Genomic DNA, 25,441 nt, shown 5'->3' on the forward strand with positions numbered 1-25,441 from the left:
AATCTGACGCTCGGGGAGCTGCTTCGGTGTCGTAGCGAGGCGGACAGGATTCAGTTTTCCGTGTTTGCCCTCTTGGATTAGGTACGATATTGCTCCCTACATAGCGCTTACATCCCTGGTAAGTGCTAATCATAACATCTGACCCCAGTCCACTGAGCAAACTTTTTTAGTAGCAGCAGCACCTGCCACCCAGCTCCCATTCATCTCCCTTTTATCGTCATCGTGGACAAAAGCCTTGAGACTTGCACATAAGCTCATCTTTTTTTTTTCATGTTCTACATGTAGTGTATGGAAATCATGCCCAATCGGACTTTCACCTCTTGTGGTGCAAAGTGGTATTACAGACAGAACAGGCAGAGGCTAGCTAATTAGCCTGCCAACTTCTGTCAACATCTGTGCATGACAATACATGTTTGACATCACCTCAATCATAAATCATAAAAATGTTTAGGAAATTAGAACAAGAAAATGAATAGAACATCCAGAGGAACTTGTGTTTACTCTGTTCACATCATCGTTTTTCCTGTGGATTTTTCTAGCCACTAGATTTGTCACTGAAATGTAAAGCAATCCTTTAAAGCAGCAGCAGCAGCATTTCTGTCCCCTCTTTGCCACCCAGCTCCCATTCATCTCCTTCTTTTCATCATCATGATCATCATTTTTTTTTTCATAGCCAACATCTCCTCCCTCTGCAGCGATACGCAACAAACACTCTCTCCTGCACTTTCTCACCTCCTCTTCAGCTTCCATCTATTCATCGAGTCCATTCTCAGTCCTTTTCCCACTTCCTCCCTTTGTCGGCGGAGGTGAAAGAAATCGTTAGAGAAAGAAGACGAGAAAGAAACGGCAACAAAAACAAAGTAAGCAGAGCGAGGTCAAACCGTACCTTTGCTATTATGCATATCTCTCCGACTGTTCCTTTCAATTTAGTGCAGTTTTCACATTTGCAATGTATGTTTGAGGCCTCTCCCCAATGAAGACACTCTATTCTAAACTTGAATAAGCCTGCCCCAATTGGAGTGTGTGGATGCTTCTTCTATATGCTCCAATATGTTGCCAGTTTCACTTCTATTTCCAGTTTAAGCATTTCAGCATTTTTTTTTTAGCGCACAGTATGTTCCGTACAAAGTTGAAGTAGAAAAAAGGTATTCCGGCGGTGTCTGTTAGTCCCCAGTTTTGCTGCTTGTATTATTTTCTTTTCATTTTCTTTAACACGATAACCCTCTCTCCAGCGCTGACAGAGCAGTTGTCCTGTTGCATCATGGGAAATGGGAAAGCGACAGAGGAAATTAGGTCCATCATGTTGGTTACAGTTGGAGGAGCACCGACAGTCTCATTATCCGGTTCCAGTCCGTGTGAGGGAGAAATTGATGGGAAATTTCGGGAAGCCATGACTGGGATCTTTGAATGTCAGTGAACCGGACCAGCTCTGATGGGAAAGTGTCTGAGCAGGACATCGACTCATTCATAAGTATGTTGTGGATTTGGTAGAGTAGGCTCGTAATGTACACAATAAAAGCAAAAAGGCTGCGGAGGGAAAGTGCTTTTCCATATAATGCTGTGTAAAAAAGTAACTTGATCTAACAGGCTGAGTTCATCTCCCCACATACTGGCCTCCTTTACAGCTGCGACTGTGCATGTGAATAATTCATCGCGTGTGGCTTCAGCGAGTGAGAGTGGGCAGAGAGGCAATATGAACTCTATCTTAACCTTGAGCCGGCAGCCACAGGTTTCTGTTGAAAGGTGAGATTCAATTAGATGAGGAGCGGAACGGTTTTATCCCCTGCTTGATTTCTGCTCCACGCCCGCTGCAGAGCCGATGAGTGAGAGGGTCAGAGAGGCAGCAGATAATCAACAATAAATGACGAGCGTGATCAGGAATAAATAAATGCGGACAAGCAATTTGCGAATGCAGAACTTTTTCGATATTTTACATTTTGGTTGATTCAATTTTATTCTTATAAAATATGAAAATAGAGTATAGCATAGCATAGCATAGCATAACATAGCATAGCATAGCATAATATAATATAATGTAGTATACTATAGTATAGTATAATGCGGTATGATATAGGGAAGTGTAGGGCAGTATATTGTAGTATAGTGTGGTATGGTATTATGTGGTATATTACAATGGATAATAGGATAGTATTAGTATTTAATAGCATAGAATAGTAAAGTATGGTTTAAAATACAGTAGTATAGTTTAGAATAATACAATATAATATCATATAGTAAAGTATATTTTAAAATACTACAGTATAGTATAGTATTTGTATATATACATAGTCCAAAACCCTGAAACTCTTCTACTAGTATCTAGTAATTCTCATTCTTCATGTTTTAAAACGCACATCTCCCAACCTTGTCACCATCTACAAGATGAGAAAACATCTGTGATGACTCATCCGGCACTTGTAGGCACAGACAGACATTTCCTCCCACCAAATCCAATTGGTGTGACCAAATTAATCCCCTGCCATCACAAGAAACAGCCATTTGCATTTGGCATTGCTGGTAAGGTGCAATTTGGTTAGAGGTGTGTATTCAGCTGTTGGTTCGTTAAAATGTTGTTTTCCCTCTCCCAAAGTGCCGTGGCTGTGATTTGAGTGGCTGTGAAGACGATGGGGGTGTTAAAGTCTTGAGTGACTGAGTGACTTTTTTGTTGAGTTTTCAACTAACTTTGGTCAAGTTAAGGCGGACTAAAGACACTTTCTCCTGAAAGCTACAATCATAGCTGATGATGAGTATTTTTGGGGATGTAGATCAACTTCATTGTAAAAGAAATAGTTCTAATGACATTTTGGAAAGGCTTTTCTTTGCCCTGTCGAAGATACGCTTAATATGCAGTTACAGTTAAAGCAACATTATGTAGATATTGGCATTTTGTGCCCCCACAGTTTCAGAGTGCAACACCACTTTTGAAAAATACAAATTTCAGGTCTGTAACAGTTTGCCAGACTTCATCCGCGCAGGATTCCCAGTTAAACCACAGAGCCTGGCACTTCTGACAGCTCTCCCCACTAGGAAAGCTTGAAATCCCAGAAGACAGTGAGTTAACTGACGAGCACTGATGAGTGACACTTGAGAACCCCTGCTGATAAATGATGGTCAATTTGTGCAAAGAGCCGATAAAATGCTTTGCTGATTACTGATTGCACTTTTACGCACCGACAGCCAGGGTTTTAAAAATAGCTTACTGAAAGGACAATAAAGAGACGTAGACGTATGTTTCCTCAGAGTCATTTTGACAACAGCACACCTATTCCTCTCCTCATTCTTGGCACCATTTGGTCGAAACGTTAACTGTTTATAGATTCTTTCCTTCTAAATCTTTTGTTGTCCTGTGATTATTGTTGTCATCATCTTCAGCTGAGGCCCTGACAGCTACTGAAAAAAAAATTCAATGTGCAATTCAGTCTGACACTTTCAACGATTATTGATCAGCTACACTGACAAATAAAATTGTTGATCTTGAAACCATCACAGTTGAGGCGCAGTTTTATTCCAGACTGCCTGCAAGTGGATGATTTAACTTCAGTCCCAGCGGAGAGGATGGTGTTCAAGGTGTTCAGCTCATCAGGATGAGTGACAGGTGCTCGGCCTCAGACTTGTAGGTGACACTGAGGAGGGCAGGACGCACATGCTCTCTTCAAGGGGAGCAGTTTCAAATATAGCTTCTGTAGGCTGGGGAAGTGATAGGATGAGCACTTATTTGTTTTATGGTCATTTGTGAGAGGAGTTTGTTTATTTAAATGAGTAACGCAAGGTGATTTGAGGTGACACTCTGCTCCGTCCTTTAGTACTCTTTATGTGTGTTGACGGACAGGAGGTAGGCTGGTAATGGATAGAAGCTGAAAGCTAGGGGTGTGGGAGAACAAAGAGAGTCCTGTAACAACACCATTAATCTCTATTATATTTTCCGAGGCAAACATATGGACACAGCGATGGCAGCAGAACAGCTCCAAGGGACAAGAACATCAATAAACTAAAATCACAGCTACAGGGGTACCAGCTGTATGACGGAGGCAATATGATCTTATTGCATTGAAACTTTTAACGTATTCAGCGGCGGAGTAACTGACCTCGACCAATCAGTTACATAAATCACACAATGTAGCGTCCACGGCTGATCGCAGCGAAGGCTTGCATTTAATCTGTACCTGGTGAAAACCTTTATAAAGCGGATGGATTCTTTCAGCGAGTGTTGTGGTTTATTTACCTATTCTGCCTGTCAGTTCTGGTGTTTGCTTTACGTGAGTAAAGGCTATCAGCCCTCGCCAGCGCCTGTGCAATTTCGTTCCCTGCTTCGGGTTTCTAGATAGTTCTGCAAAAGGCCTTGGAGGCCAGTTTGAACAAGCACACACTTTCACATTCACGCAAGATACCACAGTACACGCCATGCATGGTAATGAAAAAAACATACAATATACACACTCGCAAAACCCATTCGAACAATTTCAAAACAGATTTTCAAGCCAGAAATCAAAACATTAGGCTATGCGTCCTTTGCAAGAAGGAGCATCAGTGCAAACACATCATGTAACAGAGCAGGGCTCAACACTAAGGTCCAACTTTTACCTCACCCCTCTTTTTGGAGTGCCTCCTGGCCCCGAAGAATACACACAAATTGGCACTAACAATGTACCGTTAGCTAGATAGCTATTAGCTACTGAGACATCAGCAAACAAGCAGCGATTATTTTAATGCTCGTTATAACAAGGAGGACCATAATACATTGATATGACAGCCCAACATCAGCCCTACCCCTCTGTTCTGACAAGAATCTGACCCTCCACCTCTTGGGGTCAACGCACAAGATAGAGGGGTAGACTGGGCATTGCTTTAAGGAATGGTTGCTCTGCTCGCAACTGGGTAACAGCTTTCGTTTGCCAGAACTGAAAATATTGTTACCAATTTTATCACCTTAAATCTTTAAGAAATTAAGATGTAGTTGTACGTCAGCTTAATAATTGCCTACAGCAACCTGGAAACAGTTACCCTTAGGTCCTTAACGTAATATTAATGTTGAGGCAACTTCTGAGGAGGCCTACAGGAGCAACATTACCACCTATTAGCTGGGTTAACGGAATATGGTGGAAAAGGTGAAACAGACTCTCTGTCGGCAGTCGTGCTTAGGGAATCGGTTTCTTAACTTGGAGCCGGCGATGCATCAAATTACTGCTAACTGGACATCAATCTGCGTTGTCACAACTACTCCAATGTTTACTATCTACTCGGAGCCAATACATAATGCCGTGGCAGCAGTTTTCTGCCTTATTTGATCCAGTTTGAATCCACACTTTGATAACCCTCTGAGTCTGGGTCACTTCTGGATACCCAGCACAGCATCAAAGCATTTTGTGAAATAGTCATTGAAATAGATTCATGTCAATGGGCACCGATTTTCATTTTTTTCATGAAACTTGGCCTGAGTTCAGAATGGAAAATGGAAAATATCTGCCCATCTAGAGGATTCAGTCTCTTAACTATCTTAGATTTTTAATTAACATTTAACCAAAACCATGACCTTTCTCTCTAGCCTCAATAAAAGCACTGAAAAAATATCTTGACTCAACTAAAGGGTAAAGAGGTGATCTGTTTGTTATGTCTCGGTGACACAAACCCAAACCAGGGTGCAACTCGCCCCAAAAGACAGCATCGCCCTCCTGTTCCCATGGTAACTAGACAGTAATAACTGGCATCAGGTGAAGTCATTCCTCCAAATTTCTCTCATTCTCTTTCTTCTGTCTCCTGCCTCAGTCTCTCTCTTTGACTCCCACCTACTCTCACAATCAGTCTTGTCCATCTGCTTCCTCCACGACCTTAGTGCTTGCCTGACAATGAGAGGCTGCAGCTGCCATGGAGATAACAACAGCACTGTCTCCATTAATGAAATTTAGTTAACATCTCTGCACGCAGGCTCACATCCGAGCAGATGGCAAACTCCAGAAATATCATCATTTAGTTCCTGCCTCCTGCAGATCACAGTTTGTGTTCCAGGTAGCTGCTGTTTGAATAACTCGAATTATATTTTACAAGGATGAATATTGTGTTGTGATTGGACAGTCTTATCTCTGGTAATGCTGGGAGGTAATGTAGCTGTTTTGCTTTGAAAATGGTTAAAACAAATGAAAACGCTGTGGAAATTTTCCTTCTCAAGTAAAATACCATTGTGGCAATATTGGAAAGTACAAGCTTCTGGCAGAGGTTTTCTTGAGGTTAAATACTTATTGCCAGACCTTAAATTCCTACATTAGACACACTTGAGAGAGCATATTACGTGATGCACCACTGATCAGCGAAGCCCTCTCATTCCTTTTAAAGAATATTCAAAAACCTGAGAGCCGTCCGGCAATTGTTGCGTCAGAAAATCACAGCGAGTCCTCGGCTTCTGGGGCTGGAGGAGCTGTTTGTTCCGAGAGAGTCTAAAAAAGGACATGAAAAAAACCCTTATTTAAAAAGATTAATTACCCTTTTTTTTCATCTGCAGAATAAAGCTCCCAGTTGATGTAACACTAGTGCAAAACGGTGGTCCAGGCAATGCACTTTAAAGTCTTGCAGTAACAGCCGTGGAGTGAGTGATCAGAAGTACGCTCAGTTCATGTGTGTATTATTGATCAGAGGACATAATGGCAAACAAAGGAACTCACATCAATCATCCTGAGATCAATACGTAACAATGAAATGACTCATTACCTTCAAACAGCTGATGAGTTTCTAAATTGCCAATACCTTCAACACCACCAATTTGTTGTCATTCATTGCTAATTAAGCAGACCACAGCCATTATCAGGTCATTTAACGCACAAACTTCTGCCGCTAGGGGGCTAGCTATCAAAACAAAACAAAAGATGGTTGCTGACGGTATGGTGGAGGGCCGGGCGGAGCCGGCGGGGGGACAAAAGCAACTGCTCAGCTGCTGAGAGAGAGTCTATATTATAGCCAGACCCTCTGGAGAATAAACGGCTGAAGGCGCTTCTCACTCACTTATCGTCACTCCTGTTTATCAACCTGACCGCAGCAGCAATTTGCGAAGCTGGCCTCTGTTTTCAAGAGTTTATGTACTGTAATGTTGACTGCCTAGAGTCTAAAGCAAGTACTTCATTTACTGAGGGTTGTCCTGAGTTTAACCAGGCACACACACAACCTTGGTCAATAATGTGAGCTTACAGCTAGTGTACAGTACAGAAATCTAGCTGTTTGGGGCAGATAAACGCTGCATGAGTAACTCTGCTGTCAAACTCACTTCACTGTCGATGTTTAAACCATTGAACTGAGCTGACTTCCCTCTCCCGGACATAGCGGTGGTGACAACATGAAAACACACTGTTACCTAAAGTAGGCTTGTGGATTTGTTTGGGATAATGTAGCCTAAGTACTCAATGGAACCATTTATAGCATAATAACTAGACATTTTAAGGCAAAATTCCTAAAAATCATATCGTTGAGTGCATGTGTTCATTTTGACCATGTTATTATAAGTATTCCCATGTTAGTCACATTTTTGTGAAAAATGATGAGTAACCCCATGTGACTAACGACTAAAGATAGACAGAAATGCCTATATCTCAAAATGAAGTGATACCAAATGCTTTGTACCATTTGATTCTTGTCAACTTGAAGTTCAATAATATGTGTAAATCTGATATTTAGGATGTCAAATTAATGCTAAACCTATTTTTTTGTGGGTTATTTTTATACATACCAATTGTCTATCAATTAAGGCATTATACGGTGAAATCAGACATTTCAATTTTGTCATGTGTCGCCACATGTCGCCACAGTTTCACTACTGTGGGGATTTTCCTTAAAATAATAGTTCTAGTCACTAGTCATTACTGGGTTAATGCAGGAACTGAAGATGCGGCTAATAGTCTTCCCTTTAAAAATTCATCTCACAATTTTTCTTATCCGAGAAATTATTCTGGAGCAGCAGAAGCATGAAAGTCGAAGCTGAAGATGCTTGAAGTTTTGCCAGCACCCTGAGAATGACGCTGCAGAGGAGTTAGCCCTCAGGACAGAACCGGGAAGAAATGCATTGTAGGCCGCCAGTCAGCAGGAGACGGATCGTCTCAACTCCACCTTCCATATAATTGGTATATTTGAAAGAGTGCTCTCCGTTCCCCTGCCATGTTTCAGCAGGAGCACTCAGGCTAAAAAGAGGAACTACTTTCTATCTCCTCAGCATGCTGACAATAAAGAGGGTGATGTATTATCCGAGAGCACCTGGAATTGTGGTGTATATGCTGTTTGGCACTGAAAGCATCTTTTAGGAGCAGACATGTTTTGTACATATGAGTAATACGGCATTTGTTGAACTACCTACGGGCCTCGTAGAAGTAGATACAGCACATCCTGTATCCTGTCTGGTAATCAAACCCACCTCTGCTGTGGAAGTTGATGTAATGGAGCTAATTCTGTGGAAACCAAAGAAATGTGGAGCCAAATCGCTGAGGAGGTGTCGGCGCGATTTTTGTCTTTCAGCATAGCCCGTGCAATTAAATAAGCCACTCATCCCCCGAGGCAGACACAGGTTTCTCCTTTGTGACTAATTACTGCATGTTGTTGATAGTCGAGAAGGAAGTCAAAATAGAATTAGCAGCCGTATCACACACGTATTTCCTCCCCCCGTCTGCCTGCCTGTTACCCACAGAGACAGGAGAATTAAAGCTGGTGTAATGACACCGTCACACAATCATGACAAAGAAAATTGGTGTCAAGAGACCAAATTGACTGAAAAAAAATTGTCTCCGTCTGTCAACTACAGAACAGCCCCTCAAGTGACAAGCCACTACACACACTGTCTGATTCGGCAGCACAATAGTTTCATGTCTTTTGTTCAATATTGCTACATATGGAGATGATCCTCATTTAAATGGTATGGTATGGACAGAAGTTTGACAGCATTAGATTACTAAAAATTCAAGTTTAGTTATTGTATTCGTACGATAGAAGACTAGATTTTGGGAATAAGATGGCAACTTCTAAGATGGCAAAGAATTTTCTTAATTCATGAGTAACTAATAAAGAGAACCTATTGACATGGTGTACATTATTGAGGCTGGAGAATAAAGAACGAGACTTGGTTAGAAGCTGTAGCTATGAAAGAGTAAGTGTATGATTTAAAAATGATGATGAAATACTGAGAAACAGTTCTGTAGTTTTGGGATACAATATCAGATCCATCTCTAAGACAAAACTGACATTGGAAGCAGAGCTGCAACAATTAGTCCACTATTTTGGTCATTGACGAACAATTTCAGTCGTTTTTCGAGTCTAAATGTTCAAACACTTGCCTACTGAATATACGGATTTGCTGCTCCTCTTTGTGTGATTGTAAAAAAAATGAGTCACTGGGGTTTTTGACTGTTGGTTGGACAAAGGACACAATCAGAAGACGTCACTTCGGGTTCTGAGAAACTGTGATGCGCATGCACGTAATCAGCAGATTTATCCATGATTAAATAATCAGTAGTCGCAGTCCTACTTGTTGAGCTCGCATTCATTTCCAACTTTATTCTTTGTGCTTCTTCCTTTGTATCCAGAAAGTCTTCCATAAGCACCCTGTATGTGCATATGTATATACACATATAATACATACAATCTGCCATAGTGTAATGGCAGATTTACTGTTGTCTGACATGTCTGTGAGCCCTACTGAGCTCCACCTGGCGTGCTCTCCTGTCTAATGATGTGCCCTAATGATCTGCCCGAGAGCCACTGGACAGGGAGGAACTGTGCAGCCACCCTGCGCATTATTAACCAGCGTTATAATTGTGTTTAGAATTCAATCCTTCAGATTAATTTCCTGCAAACCAACGCGTGCCATCTGAGAGTTTGAATGAAATGATCCGTATCAAAGCCCGGTATATGTCGACTGAATGGGGATTTCATTAAATCTGAGCGACTGCGTGCTGAAAATTTAGATGGAATCATTCTTCAAATCTCCAGTGGACTTGAAGTGAAGTAGTTTACACCGATAGGCTGATCTAACTGTGCCTTTTTCTTTCTGCCGTGTAATGCTTCCTCACCTGTGTGGAGGAGGGGGGAAATTGCTCAGTGTGGGAATGACCTTCACAGAGAGCGTAAATGAGACTCCTGAATCACGGAGATCAGTGTGAAATTGCCCTTCCCTGCAGATGCATAATTAGTTGAAATGAGGTCCGACCGCAGTGGTATTTAAACTTAACCTGCCACGGAGAGCTGTAACTTGGGATTCATTTCATTACTGAGTCAGCTGTTAATTAGTATCTTAATTAATTTATTGACTATTTGGACGGAAAATAAAATGAACCCATCATTATTTCACAGATCCCATGTTGGCATATTGATATTGCTTGTTTTTTTTTCCTGCTTCCATTAAGAGTTCTGCTATAGACGACTGAGAATAAATATTGAGTTCAGCCAGACCTTAGCATAAGACAGTGGATTAAGCTATTAGTCAATTAAAAGATAGGTAATTGCAAACTTTGTGAGAACCAATTAAGCATTTGCGGGTTCCGGCTTCTTAAATGTCAGGATTTGCTGCTTTTCTTTGTCATTTGTGATAGTGAATGAAGAGTCTACTGTTTTCGGACTGTTGGTTGCAGAAAAGAAGCAATTTGAAGGTGCTCTGAAATCAAATTTTTTTTCATATTTATCAGACTAAATGTGTAATCAATTAATTGATCAAATAATTAGCAGATGATTCCATAATGAAAAGAACTGTTAACTGCAGCCCGATCGGAAACCAGATTCCACCTCAAACCACCCTGCTGTCAAAAATGACACAGAGCAACAAGACCCCCCCGTGCACACATCAACACACCAATATCCTCAGATCCATAATATCCAATTTATACCTGGAGCACCGGAGCAGATAAAAGATCAGATCCCAGATGAGATCAGTGGTCTGGAGAAAAAAATAAAAAAATAGATCAGTGGATGACTCCTTCACTTTAATGAAGCACATACAAACCTGAGACATTTCATAAAAAAAAGGAGTGAGTGATGTGGATCTGGTTGGTAGCTGTGGTAGCTGTAATGTTACGGCTGGGCTGTGAGCTCCGTCTCTGGAGGTCTGAAAATAAACACACGAGCCAAATTGAACCGGGGGTATATGAGAGCGGAGACCTCTCCAGAGATTATATCAAATCTGAGGAGACTTATCCGCATCTCCTCCTCTCACACCTGCTATCTGTGGCTGCTCGGTTTATAACGCGCCCGTGTGTGTCCTTGTTTTTGTCTTTTCTCTGGCAGATTGACTGTGTGCGAGAATAAAGGAAAAGGGAGATTCTGTGTACTCGCTCCATGCCATTCAAATGGAAAAAGCTTAATTGATTTGCTGCTTATTTGCATTCATATATGGATCACTCCGAGTTCTTGCTCTCGCTGTCAAGACCCAGAACTGGAAAACCTTGGGTTTGGGGGGGGGGGGGGGGGGGGGGGGGTAGGGGGAGTGAGTCTATTTATTGGTTATTAACTTACATGTATGGTCGGTAACACTTTCTCTGAAGCCCATGTCTACAAGGCATTAGAAGTAGCCTATGTTTATAATACATAATAGACACCAGAGTCATAATGAGTTGTGATTATTGCTGTAAAGCATAATACATATTCACATTTATAGATTATAAAGCACATAGGTGGAAGATAACCCATTATGAGTATGTTCATAAGGTGTTAGATTGTATTACAGATGTGGGCTTCATAGAAAGTGTTACCAAAGAAAACATTATCATGATTTAGTTTCACAGATACAGTGATTGTGATATGAATTTGATTTTCACTGAAAATTCAGTTCAAAGCATCATTTTATAAATCATTATTTGTCACGTCTGGAGGAGGAGATTTGTCAGCCGGAGCATCTCTGCAGCTACAGTACTTCGTCATGATGCTGTTTTGTCACACATTGTACCTTGATTGTACCTTGTGCCATTTGGATATCTTTGATAAGTGATATTTTGATTTATTGTGCGGCCCTAGCTACTAGTTCCATGAGATTAAGGGTTTACAAAACATGCAATCGTCCAATAAGATCATTTGTAATTAGTAAGATTAGCTTCACCTCAAGCTACAATACAGTGCTAACTCTAGACTACATGTAGCTACATTGGACCAATGAAATAATAGCTGTGCATCATACATTCTGTAAATGTATCGCCGACGTTTATCTAAGGGCACGTTAACGTAATAACACATAAATATGATAGACAATTAGCCTGCGGTGTGCACCACTTGGACCAAGTGTAGAATAAAGTCATTTTGGCACTGTATGCTCTTCTTCTTCCTGTGACATCACCACAAGGCATGGCAACAATTCCCATAATGCCCTTAACTCCACTGTGGCCCTGTTACATTTTGCATTACATAAAGACCTTACATAACAGGCCATATATCTTTAACCAAACACTTTTAAGTACCTTTTTCAACACCTTGTTCATGACTTTTCAAATCACCTTGTAACGGCTTCATGTGCTCGAACAATCATGAATGTATGACTGAAACATACACAGTAAACCTAAACACACAGTTGCACTTTACAATCATTTATATGAATTTAGCGCAAAAGGTGCCTTTCTGGTGCATTACGAGTATGTTTACCTTTAATAATTCAAGTACATTCAGCTGAGAACACTTGATGTTTATGTTGAATGCAGGATTTTTATTTTTAAACTTGTAATAGATCTGAACACATCCTCCACCCTCACACTGGGAGACAGATTGGCTCGTGTTCAAGGAAGAATTATGATCAAGAAAAAATAAGCAGAAATAAGCTGTTAATGGTATGCAGGGACCTTCCTCACCTCCCTTAAAAAGAGCTTTTCCCCCGAGGCAATAATTATTGCGTTTAAAGAATTAGAGCACATAATGCTCTCTGCAACTGTCTGAGCACTTCTTCCCAGCCGGGGGGTCAGACTGGCGAGCGCACTCCCCCCCCCCGCCCCCCCTTCTTTAGGTAGGAGGAGCGTGTTTCACTGGGACGATGCGCGATGCAGCAGTCCCGTCAAAAGCGTCCAGGTCCTCCTCCGGCGTGGTACACCTGTGGTACCACTTCCAACAGCAGCTCGACGCTTGGATTTAAAAAAAATAGAAAAGAAAAGAAAGTCTGAAAGCGTTTGGAATCAGACTGTCGGGGAGACATAGGTGAGGTGCCGCAAGATAATTTAAGTAAAGGTTTTTTTTTTTTTTTCAGTTATATATGAGAATTGATGATTTGGGGATTTTTCTCTTTTTCTGCCTGTGCGTAATGGATACCTCTGGGAGCAGCCGCGTGTAATTCAGGTGCGTCAATTTCAAATCTAAGAGGAAACAATGAGAGAAAATCATTCGAATTGCATTCAGATTTCCAATGCAATATTGTTTAAACTCACACCACACACACCTCAGAGCTGTGTATCTGTAAATCATCCCTCCTGTGTTCTCCATTTCAGGTTTGTTTTTTCTCCCCTCAATTGAACTTTTGACTGATCAGACATCTTTGAGACATACATCTTCCCTCACATCGCCCGATTTCTTCTTTCTTCTTCTTCTTCTTCTTTTTTTTCCAGGACACAGAGGGGAAATCTCGCTCGAAATTACGATGCATCTCACAGCGGTGGTCTTAATTCTGGTCGTGACGGGCATCGCAGAAGGTAATGTGAGGTTTTTTGATCAGTCCTCTGGGACATCAGATAAAAACACAGACACAAACACAGAGAGATTCGTGTCCATTTATGACAAACAAACTCCTCTCTGGAAGCGTGTAGAGAAAAGTACAAGGGATGCATATTTCATGGCTCTGAATGTTTCATGTGTTGTTGGGTTTTTGGGAGATATTTCTTTTGATGCCAGCACGCTGCTGCTGCTGTCCCTTTCTGTCTCTTGTCTCAAAGGTTGGGATTGCAACGCGGGGTGCAACACGGAAAATGGGTTTTGCGAGAAGCCAGGGAAGTGCAGGTATCGAAACGACCTCGGATTCCTGTGTAGATGATTGCTCGTACCCTGCCGTGGAGGGCTTTGCAACCTTATTTCCATAAATCGCTGGAGCTGTAATTGTTTTCCCTTTGGAGAGATGCAGCCAACTGGATCCCTCTGTTATTCTTCTCTCTCTCCCCCTCTCTCTCTCTCTCTCTCGCTCTGTCTACATTTGTTTGGCGCTTAAGTCAACTGCCAAATCATCCCTTTGTTTGAACAGTGAAGAGCATTGTTATCCTCACAGATAGCTCTCAAGCTCCAAAGCATGCCCAGTTTTAAAAGCTTTTTTTTTTTTTTTTTTAAATCTACTGTCTAGCCAAAAGGATTGTATTCCATCACTGGGAATTAACCAAAAAATGAATGCATTATCAAACAGGACTTTTACTTTAAGAGGGGAAAAAAAGCATGCAGACATTATAGCAACAAGAGCGGCACTGCAAAGCTCTGTGGGTGGTGTATTAATAGTTCAGGATCGTTCCCCTTTTCCCTTCCTCTTTCAGGTGCAAACCTGGGTGGCAGGGAGAGCACTGTGACCGGTGCGTGCCCTTCCCCGGCTGCCTGCACGGCACATGCGAGAAAGCATGGCAGTGTCTCTGCAGCGAGGGCTGGGTGGGCAGCCTCTGTGACCAAGGTGAGTCTCATTAAAGCTTCCCCCAGACACCCGCATCTCTATCTGCCTCCTAACACCTCCTGTCAAATCAGAGGTCAGGGTGAGTCACAGAGCCTCGGGGACACACGCATCAACACCACATGAAGCCAGTGCCCGGAGAATACAGTCGGTGTATTTGTAGACGGGCAGTTAGGGGGAGAAAGATCCAAGACAAAGTAAAACAATCATGGAAAAAAATTGGGTCGAATGTGCAGGCTAAAGCCACAAAATAACAGCAGGAATTCTCGTCATAAACTGCTGCCTTTTCTGCTTACAGTCCACTCGCCAGAAGAAAATGTTGGCATTCTACATTTCTACAATCCACAATTACGTATCATGATGGCATTTCTACAACACGTGTCATATACCATTCACATTACATGTCTGAGCTGATTTTATTTTATCAGCAGGTGGACAGCTGCCAAGCTGGAGACCTGACTGTTCACAGCATTTCAACACCACATCTGGACATTGTCTGCTTTAGGCGACAAATCCAGATATTTTTAACAGGACATCAGGACATTTCCAAGCTGCGTTTGTGGCGACAAAACCAGTTATTTTTAACGAGATGTTGAGACATTTCCGGCTGTGTTCCTGGCGACAAAATCTATTATTTTTAACGAGATGTCGGGACATTTCCAGCTGTGTTCATGGCAACAAAATCAGTTATTTTTAAGATGTCGGGACATTTCTTGCTGTGTTCATGGCAACAAAATCAGTTATTTTTAACGAGATGTCGGGACATTTCCAGCTGTGTTTGTGGCGACAAAATCTGTTATTATTAACGAGATGTCGGGACATTTCCAGCTGTGTTTGTGGCGACAAAATCTCTTATTTTTAACAAGATGTCGGGACATTTCCAGCTGTGTTCGTGGCGACAAAATCTGTTATTTTTAACGAGATGTCGGGACATTTCCAGCTGTGTTCATGGCAACAAAATCTATTATTTTTAAAAAGATGTCGGGACATTTCCAGCTGTGTTTGTGGCGACAATTTTGTTATTTTTAACGAGATGTCGGGACATTTCCAGCTGTGTTTGTGGCGACAAAATCTCTTATTTTTAACAAGATGTCGGGACATTTCCAGCTGTGTTCGTGGCGACAAAATCTGTTATTTTTAACGAGATGTCGGGACATTTCCAGCTGTGTTCATGGCAACAAAATCTATTATTTTTAAAAAGATGTCGGGACATTTCCAGCTGTGTTTGTGGCGACAATTTTGTTATTTTTAACGAGATGTCGGGACATTTCCAGCTGTGTTCATGGCAACAAAATCTATTATTTTTAACAAGATGTCGGGACATTTCCAGCTGTGTTTGTGGCGACAATTTTGTTATTTTTAACGAGATGTCGAGACATTTCCAGCTGTGTTTGTGGCGACAAAGCTGGATGTTTTTTACAAAATGCTAGGCATTTCCCAGTTCCCAGGCCTTTTCAACAAGATGCCAGGATATTTTCAGGCCTGTTTGTAGTGACAGAACAGGCTGTTTTTTTTACAAGATGTCAGGACATCTTTAGCCGTATTTATGGTGACAAAACCTGGTGCTTTCATCTAAAAAAGGATCTTTGCCAAATCCTAATCAGACCATTAACACAGTGTTATCACAACATGAAATTGAAAGGTAAAAATTGAACCTCAAGAAATGTAAAGTTGAAATGCACGAGATGCAAGACTTTAACATAAATAGATTAAGTTTCAACATGTTTGTGATTTGCAGAAACGTGCATCGCCAACATTCATTCTGGCGAGTGGTTTGCCTCTTGAGCGAGACACCATTTGAACTTGTGACTGTGACTGGGAAAATGTATGTGACAAAGCATTTAAAAGAGACATTTCCATTTCAAACACACCCATCTAAATTAAGAACTTAATAACTACTATATTAACTACGATTAGTTTTATCGCATAACAAATGACTTTTTCCCCCTCGAGCAAAAGAGGAAACAAAGAGAAGAAGAACACAAGAAGAAAGATTTTTTTTTTCTTTTTTTGTTTGGCTTCTGGCTCAGTTTGACCTCCTTATCAGCACACTCAGTATATCTCTTGTTCTGTCGGAGCATACGAGCTGCTCGCCCGCGAAACATGGTTGTTTGCAGTTTTTGTTCCCGGTGACAAGATGCTGTGGTGTGAATGCGAGCGAGAGAGTGGAAAACAAAGGCGAGAGGGAAAAACAAGCGGAGACACATAGAGATGGAGGAGGAGGAGGATGATGAGGAGGAGGAGGAGGGAGAGCACACAAGATCTAAATACAGCATGTGTTTTTTCTTTTTTTTAACAACAGACACTCGTCTGTGCTCATCTGGGCCTTGTGCTGGTAATGCCACCTGCATAGAGACGGGCGAGGGGGGATACCTGTGCATCTGTCCCCATGGCTACACCGGGGAAAAGTGCCAGCTGAAGAGAGGACTTTGTCTCACCAACGGGTACTGACACCTTTTATTTATGTCTCTGGTTTAAGTGAAGGAATACTCTGGTGCTTAAAGCCTTATCTCCATTTGTTTATCATTAGGAGCAATAATCAATACACGGCACAATGTAATTTGGGGGCTCTCTGTATGGCCAAGGCAGCTAATCGAAAATCACCACACACCGAGGCTGGTGTATCCGTTGCTTCTTCTGTTGGGTAGCTAGCACAGAAAATATTGAATTAGTTTTTCTTTCTACTGTACCAAATGTCAACCGTTTGGTTGTTGTGACTCGTAACGAGCGAGAGGGTGTTTGCACGTTTGTGCGACAAGCAGAAACATTTGCTTTGATGCAATCCTTGCACATACACGAGCATACCACAGTGTAGGAACTGGCAGGTTTTCAACTGTGAATGAACACTCCTCTTGAGCAGTGCTCCAGCTCATTATTTCCACTCAGGAATTCAACTTTGTTCTCAGGTCAAGGAATAGGGTACGCTTACCTCCGTTTTCCTTACCAAACAGAAAACTGCGACCGTACACCTTCGATATTTAATTTCCTCTCTTTTACCGAACTAAGATGAGCTTAATTACCTTGTTAACTCTTTAAAAAAACACACGCAACACCTTCAAACTCAGCATAAATTTATAAAACTCACCAGCACAGTCTAGGTGTTCTGTTCATAGAATAAGTTGCGAAAATGTTCTGGCTCGAAATGCCGTTTTCACCTGCTGCTGTCACTTCTCACCCATCCCTGCTTGCTGTGTCTCATCATCTCTGAAGTCTCGGTCAAAGCCGCTGTAAATCACCTCTGTACTGTATCCCCTGTCGTCAAACTGACCTCAGTCGGTCTTGGATGCTGCGTTCAGTCCCAGTTCACTCTCACATCAGGTGGCCAAATCCAGTTGAGCTGACCCTGGTCTCCCCTGGTGTTAATCTACTCAAACTGTAGGGCCGCTGGCATCACAGCTAACTGAGCCATGAGCTAATGCTACAGTAAAAGATGGCAGCAGTTGTCTTTTACTCTGGTGATATGCTGCGCTCTATGTTTTTCGGGGCTACCATTGAATTTCTGTCATATTCTGCAAAGCTGATGTGGTGAACTCATTAGCAATTTAAAGTCTTTAAAGTCAAATATCCACTCTCTTTTAGCTAGTTTTTGGTCTCTACCAACAGCTGAGCGGAATATCTGGCTCTTTCGCTGCTAAATGCTCCACTGTACGTACAAGTACAGCTGGGATACTGACAAGATTTGAAAGTTGATCAATGTAAAATAAAGCATAATGTGATCTAAACCCCCGTAGCCCTGGCATCATGTTGGAACATTCATTTAAATTGTAACTTTCAGATGTTTCCCAGCTTTTCCTTTGAGCCAGCGATTGCAAAACACTGCCAAACAACAAAAGCCGAGTGACTTCCAATAACATAGCCAAAACAAACACAATTTTCCTGCGGGCCTAAATTTTGATGGTGTGCCAAGCACCCTGATGCAGAAAGAATGACGTTCAGAGAATGAATTCCCCAACTTCCTCCCGCCATAAATACATCAGCAGCCATGTTTATTGTGCTCTTCCCTTGTCGACGAGCAGCAACCCTTACACAATAGCTGCTAGTGTTTACTTGGGCAACATCTCAAGCTGCATCCCAACACGGGGACTGCGTCTTTTGAAGTCATCATTTCAAAACTGAGTACATGGCTGTCACATTTCAAATGGGTGTGACCAGAAATTCAGCCTTCTATTGCCCACATTTGGAGGACACAGCTGATGTGTACTTTGCATCTGTCAGAATCCCACAATTCCCCCCCGGCCCCCGGTTTCATTATACATTCAGGCAGCCCCCGTCTCCCATCGTGTTGGAAATACCGTATTAGCATTACCTATTTGCTAGGACTTTGCCTTCAGGTGGTGCTAACTGTGCTGATAAATATATCACATGAACTGAAACAATTACTGTAGAGTAGGCACTGCAGAATGGAAACAGTGACGAGGTTTAAACTACACTGTAGAGAAGTTATAAGGATATATAATATAGACCAATAACTGAGTCCACCAGGTAGTATGTTTTCCATTCTGTGTTAAACTGAAACAGTGAAGCTACTATTGAGAAAAAATCCTGTAAATGTCCAACTTTATCAGTTGGTGAGGAGCTCCCAATAGCACCATCGGATTTGTCCGCATTTGGGGCTCATTTCAGGTCCACTGAGGGCCCCCCTTCGTGGGTCCTTCTTCCAAGTACAAGAACTGGCAGGCAGTTGACGTTTGACAGAGGGCTCTCTTCCTCCCTCCTATGTCCTCCTGCCTGGGACACGAATAATCGATCTCAGCGCACCATCTTAAAGAATACCTCAATTTCTAAAATGCACCCCGGCGAGAGGGGAGCTCAGATGTATCCTGTGTGGTGGCCTTTTCGGCTAAGCCATTTGATATATTTTCACATGAAGGCCTGTCGGCCATACGGAAGTTGTCATGAACACGGTTATGCTTATCCGACAGAAATGTGAGATCGTGAAATACAGCTGTAGGCTATAACAAAACAAGGAAGAGAATTTTCAGTGACGAGTCTTTAAATCGACGGTTTCTAACGGACGTCTCATTTTGGGAGAGGTTAAAATGAGGAAAGGAATCAAGGGTGTACAATTCATAATTCTGAAGAAAAACCACACCTTGAAATCTTGCTTTAAGGTATAAAAAAAACACCCCAAAACATTGTCAGTCTCGAAATTGCCTCTCTCTCTCCACTGCCTTTCCACAGCTGGATTACAGACAGGGCTATTCCGTGGAGAAATGCCCCCCTGCCCGTCCTCCCCCGCCTGTCGGATACATATAAAAAAAAGCTCTCTGGAAACAAGGCTATAGCTGCCCCCAGACTCTGAACACCACCATGTCTGTTCTCCATCAGGCAGCCTCGTTATTGACGTGAACACACCTAAAATTCAATAGCCTACAGCTCGGTGTCAGTGAACAGACTGCTCTCTTCCTGCTCCCCCAAAAATAATCATTTCAGTCTTATTGTAATTTTCACAATGAGTCGAGCGGAGCTTCACTTGCATGTCAGGGGAATTCATCTCCATTTAAAGGCCTGCATGTGGTTTCATTAATCAGCTCCTCGATGAGACACCAGAGATGTGTCGAAAAAGAATGCCAGAGCTATTATTCTTGCGACTTGCCGAAAACAGAATGTAAGGGGCTCGTGTAATTACACGGGCTACTATTAGAACTATTGATTATTTTTATCCCGGGTTTTCATCAGTTTACTTTGTGGAGCGTGGCTTCATTGATTGGATATGCTGCACATGTGGGAGCAGGAACATTACTGCAGGGGAGCGAAGACTCCTTTTATTCTTACTCCTTACTTACTGGTAAAGACTTTTAATGAAAGAAAATTAGCATTCACAGTTTTTTCATTCGGGCTGCAGGGCAAAACGACTGAAATTTAAAGTAACAATTCAAGATCTGAAAGGACTGATCCGTTGATCCTCCGTTAATTGCTGAGCAACAGCAATTGATTGAATTGATTAATTAAATAATTCATGGAGCAAAAATCACCCTGCCATCACCCCGGGTCTTAATGAGTATTATTCACAGTTCTATAGACCAAAAGAGTAATTCACCAAGACTAAAGTAGCACAAATATTCAACACTGAAAGCAAGTTTGTTTTTATTTCATTTCATTAAACCTTTATGCAACCAGGCAGTTCCTTAAGATTAAAAGTCTTAAAAGTCTTAAAATGGAGCATCTAAATAAATAAAAGAAAGCAACAGAGAAAATCCATTTTAGGAATAACAATGTCCCTCCTCTTTCCTTTTTTTTTTTTTAATGAGAGCTTTGAACGTCGCAAGAGAGACACAGTCACTAAGGTGTGGCGTTTTATGATTCAGAGCACATTTTGCGCTCTGGTCATGGAATAACCTTCAGACCCCCTCAAGGTTATTCCATGATCAGAATAGCAGAGAGCTCCTCTAACAAGTTCTCTGTAAATCCTCGGTATCTGCCACAGCAGCTAGTGGTAAGTGATATGAGATTACATAGATATGAAAGGACTTGCCTAAAAAATGCAACGGTGCTGCCGACTCATTGGGCTTAATGGAGACTACAGAACCAGTTCCTGAAGTGCAGAGTGATGAGTATGGGGCACTGGGTTTGAAATAGAGCTGTGAAAGACAAAAGAAGCAGTATGCGTTTAAATAATGTGTCCATAGCTCTATTTCAATAGTTGCAGGTGTTTCATGTAAATCACCAAATGAAAGCTGTAAGGCTCCAGACTGACTTTTAATACTGGTTGCAGCGATGCACCTAGAATTCTCAAGAAGGTGCACCGGCACATATTTCAATAATACATTTTAATTGAATTCTCTTTAAAAAAAGAGAACGTTTTTTTTAATGAAAATCACAGCACACGCAACAAGAAACTGAGATTAGCTCAATTTTAACAACGAAGTGAAATGGAGTGCTGACATTTAACAAGCTTGAGAAATTCAAATTAAAACTATTGGGGCATTATAAAAACCAACATTTTTAACTAGTGTTAGAGCTAGACCCTGCAGAGCTCCTGTTGAATGCGACAAACCGTGTTCAACTGTAAGTTATCGTGTCAGAAAACATGTGTGACATACAACAAAACAAAACCTCCATAACTAATGTAAGTAAGTGAGTTTTCTTCAATTGAACCAATTGTTATCAACAATATAAAATTGTTACCATGTTTTTCAGACAGGCAGAGGAAGTAGCCGTATGAAACGAGACTACAAACTACAGTTCTCACATGCATTTGAAATGATGGTGGATAAAATGAGCTAAAGCTAAAATATTTAGATCTTCCGGTCAGGCAAGACAGACTATAAACACACCAAACAGATACAAGATGCAGTAGCAAAGGGGCCTAGTGAGCACTTCCTCCTGTTGCATGATTATAAAAGAGAACAAACAAAGATTATTCAGACCTTTTTTAAGCTCGTTTTTGATGAGCTGTGGAGATCAGCTGTACCAGAGGATGGCTCTATAACAAAAGTGGCGCTGAACTTAAAGCTGCACCACCTCAGGGCGCGGCTTTCCTGAGCAAGTCTTGACAGATTAAGTGCCTTCAGTGCCATGGCCGCCCGCGCATGAGACCTGATAATTAAAAACTAAATTATTTAGAGTTGTTTTTGGTGCAATCATTGACCTGCCATGAGTAATAGTTCAGGATGTTCTTAGTTTTTAACATCCAAGGACTGGCCTCAGTTATCCCTAAATCACGAGAACATTTATTCTCTTTGTGACAATTCAGTTTTCAAGTATTTAAAAAATTGGTTTGGAACAGTTTATTAGGATTTAGAAAGTTTAATCCTTAATTTTATCATTAAAAAGATACATTGCTTTTTCTGCTCCGCAACAAAAGCATAATGCGGGTAATTCATGCAGCACCATCTGCATGGAAAAAGAGGTCACGCATGCAGGTAGATTCTAACTCATTAATATGCTAAAAAAAACGGCTGCAGGACACTCCCGTGGGGAACCCACAGACTTGCAGTAAGGAATAGAAAGTGTCCTACTAACATCGCCTTACTAAACGATTCTGTAAAAGAGGATTGGACCCCTTTTGATGACAGCTTCACCGATGGCTGCATCATAACCACAGGATTAAATATGTTGTAGTAGAGCTGTGCAGTAGATAGGAAGCCGTAAGTGCCCCTGCAGTATATTAACATTGTGCTGCTCTGTCCTCCAGCTCTCCTTGTCAGAACGGAGGCACATGCACGGATGAGAATGGCTCAGCGGCGTACTCTTCATGTTTGTGTCCGCCTGGATTTTCTGGATACTTCTGCGAGATCGCCGTTGACAGCTGCCAGCCTAACCCCTGCCTCAACGCTGGCAACTGCACAAACCACGGCCTGGCCTTCACATGCGTCTGTCCGCACGGCTTCACCGGTTTCACTTGTAATGACACCAGCAGCCTCTCGCCCTGCGCCGGCAGGCCCTGCGCCAACAAGGGCATGTGTGTTGGTCAGCCTGATGGAACCTTCCGGTGCATTTGCCAAAAGTGGTTTACAGGTCCCACATGTTCCCTGCAGCACAGGCCCAAAGCCAGGCCCAAGCCGGTCAGTGCCAGGCCGGTGGACCACAGAGTGTTTGCCCTGACTCCGCAGCACTACTCTCTCCCTGCTCACACCTTCCACAAGCTTCTCAGACCGCCCGAGAGGGACCTGCTCAAGATCACCCTGAAGGAGACGGTGCACTCCCCCGGCGTCCTCGTCACCCACGGTCAGCTCATTTGCTTCGGCATGCTCGCCCTGCTAACCTGCCTGGTCATCCTGGGCACCACGGGAATCGTGTTTTTTGGCCGCTGTGAGACGTGGCTGGCTAATGCCAAGTACAGCCAGCTTGTCCGGCAGCAAAGGGAACACCTGCTGAGAGAGAGCGGCGGGGCGAGCCAGGAAGAGCCGGAGCACTCAGTAAACATCATCCTGCCGGAAAAGATAAGACTCACCAGCTTTGGGAGACACTACACCTCCATCTGATTAAATCTCCTCTCCCTCTCAAAGGAGTTGAAAAGGAATGTCTAAACTAAAGGGCGAAGCAAATACTATGACTGTTGTACAGTTGTGTTAATACAGTGAGGGATACTGGACTACACTGGAATGTATATGAATGTATGGTCCACTGGACTAAGTGGATAACCATGACGCTGCATTGTAAATCTACTTTTAAATCGTACTGTTGGAATACTACCGTTAAAATTGTATGAACTTATAAGAGATGTCTTTTAGCACCTTAATGGCTGGTAAAAACATGTCACTGTGTTGTTTTTCTTAAGGCCATTTTTGACTTGGAATTAATGGTTCCCTGAGGTTAATACTACAAAAAAGAGAAATCAAGTTCATTTAAAAGTCGCCACCAACAGAGCACAAACATCCTCGACCACCTTCCTTTCGGTATGTGTAATGAAACTATTCCTACCATTGTTTTTTAATTTGTGAACAAAGGTATTCTTATACAAATGTATTTAATAACCATGACACAAGCTGCAACATTAATTAATCGATTTTTTTTTAATTGGTAGAAACTCAAAGATGCACTATGTAAGAGTTTTCATTAAAAATATTCAAAGATTAAATAAAATTATCAACAGAATGGAAAGATATAATTTTCCCATTATGTCTCTCACAGTGCTCCCAGTAAGGGCGAGGTATGTACAGTATACCGCATGCTGCACGGCTAACTGAGCTAACTAGCTAACGACAGCCACAGTTGGCAGCAGATAGCGGTTACTCTGGTGATATGCTGCCCCCTCTTTGTCTGGAGTATCAAGGTAGCAGGTGGCCAATTCTCACATATTGCAGCTTTAACTACTGATTTATCATTTGATAATTTTTCAAGCAAAATGCCAAACATCATTTTGTTTCAGCGCCTCAAATTTGAGGATTTGGTGCTTTTGAAAAGAAAAAAATTTACTATTTTCTGACATCTTTTTTGACAGAATGGTAAATTAATTGAGAGAATAATCAGCAGATTAAATACATTGGAAAATGTTGCAGCCCCAATCTTCTCCATACAGCATTTTGTGAATTTGCCATTTTCTGATTAATGCAAAAATACATATTGTGAGTTTGTACAGTATGTACATTTAAAATGTATAATTGGATATTGAGACATGCCACCTGAACAGCTGTACTTTAAAACCCTGCAGGTCGAAACTCTACAGTGCCAGACACTTTTGGTGTATAGGCATTAGTGTGCGATATGTACCTGGAGGTAATTTCATTTCCTAAATACCATCCAGTTTTCCTCTCTCTGCAGATGTGCCACTTTAGGTGTTGGTGTTAAAGTTATATATAGATGTGCACTCCGTTATAAAGATGCAGATTATTTCACAGCTCCTCAAGAAATGCCACTTGCTATTTCCATCATCATCTATTTGTATCCATGCTGTGAACCGGCACCCAGTGAACAGTTTCTCTGAGATTTTGGTAGACCTTACAAGATTACTTCTTACTGTCAGTATTGGAATTTTCACAAGTCATGCACCGATGCGTCTACAATCCCTGAAATCAATACTGTAACATCTGTTAGACGTCATTGGGGAAATGGCCACCCACTTCAAACAAGAAAAACAGATGTGTGTCGCCCAGTTAAGATATAGTTAATGGGGCTCTGTGGACACACAAAGTACCAACAAACAGAATTAACGAATGAGATTTTAGGTAAATAATCATAAGCAATGTGAATATAATGAGATAAAGTTGGTAAAGACAAGTATTGGAACATGTAGAGCAGTCTGCAGCCTCTAAACCTAGAAAAATACAGCAGTTAGAAGCCAAATCCCAATATAAAGATATCTGAAAGATAAACAATAGTTTCAATTATATAACAAAAAAATATCCATATGTTGCCTAAGTTAAACATATTGTTTTATTAAATATCCTAATGAGGATAATTGTGGTATAAGAGCAGGATATGTTTTTTCCC

At 41.7% G+C, this 25,441-nt stretch overlaps 1 protein-coding gene across 3 annotated transcripts; it reads left to right on the plus strand.

The window, feature by feature from the left end:
* The first annotated feature begins 12,963 nt into the window (after positions 1-12,963).
* dlk1 (delta like non-canonical Notch ligand 1) lies at positions 12,964-24,414 on the plus strand. Of its 3 annotated transcripts, none has more exons than XM_030391718.1 (7): positions 12,964-13,128; positions 13,252-13,415; positions 13,533-13,616; positions 13,857-13,920; positions 14,439-14,569; positions 16,869-17,010; positions 22,704-24,414. In XM_030391718.1, exons 3-7 carry the CDS (start codon positions 13,565-13,567, stop codon positions 23,491-23,493), a joined length of 1,179 nt encoding a protein of 392 aa, XP_030247578.1. In that variant the 5' UTR covers positions 12,964-13,128; positions 13,252-13,415; positions 13,533-13,564; the 3' UTR covers positions 23,494-24,414. The 3 variants fall into 3 exon arrangements, with proteins under 3 accessions (XP_030247578.1, XP_030247577.1, XP_030247576.1); XM_030391717.1 differs by having other exon boundaries at positions 13,252-13,266; XM_030391716.1 differs by having other exon boundaries at positions 12,964-13,415.
* The last annotated feature ends 1,027 nt before the right edge of the window (positions 24,415-25,441 follow it).

Source organism: Sparus aurata, chromosome 16, assembly GCF_900880675.1.
Source record: "Sparus aurata chromosome 16, fSpaAur1.1, whole genome shotgun sequence".
Taxonomy (NCBI): domain Eukaryota; kingdom Metazoa; phylum Chordata; class Actinopteri; order Spariformes; family Sparidae; genus Sparus; species Sparus aurata.

What these genes read in the sequence shown, in the direction of transcription:
- dlk1 (XM_030391716.1), top strand. Translation starts at nt 13,565, where the DNA reads ATGCATCTCACAGCGGTGGTCTTAATTCTGGTCGTGACGGGCATCGCA. An exon ending in GGGCAGCCTCTGTGACCAAG is followed by an intron (nt 14,570 to 16,868) that starts GTGAGTCTCATT and finishes TTTTAACAACAG; the next exon opens with ACACTCGTCTGTGCTCATCT. An exon ending in GGACTTTGTCTCACCAACGG is followed by an intron (nt 17,011 to 22,703) that starts GTACTGACACCT and finishes TCTGTCCTCCAG; the next exon opens with CTCTCCTTGTCAGAACGGAG.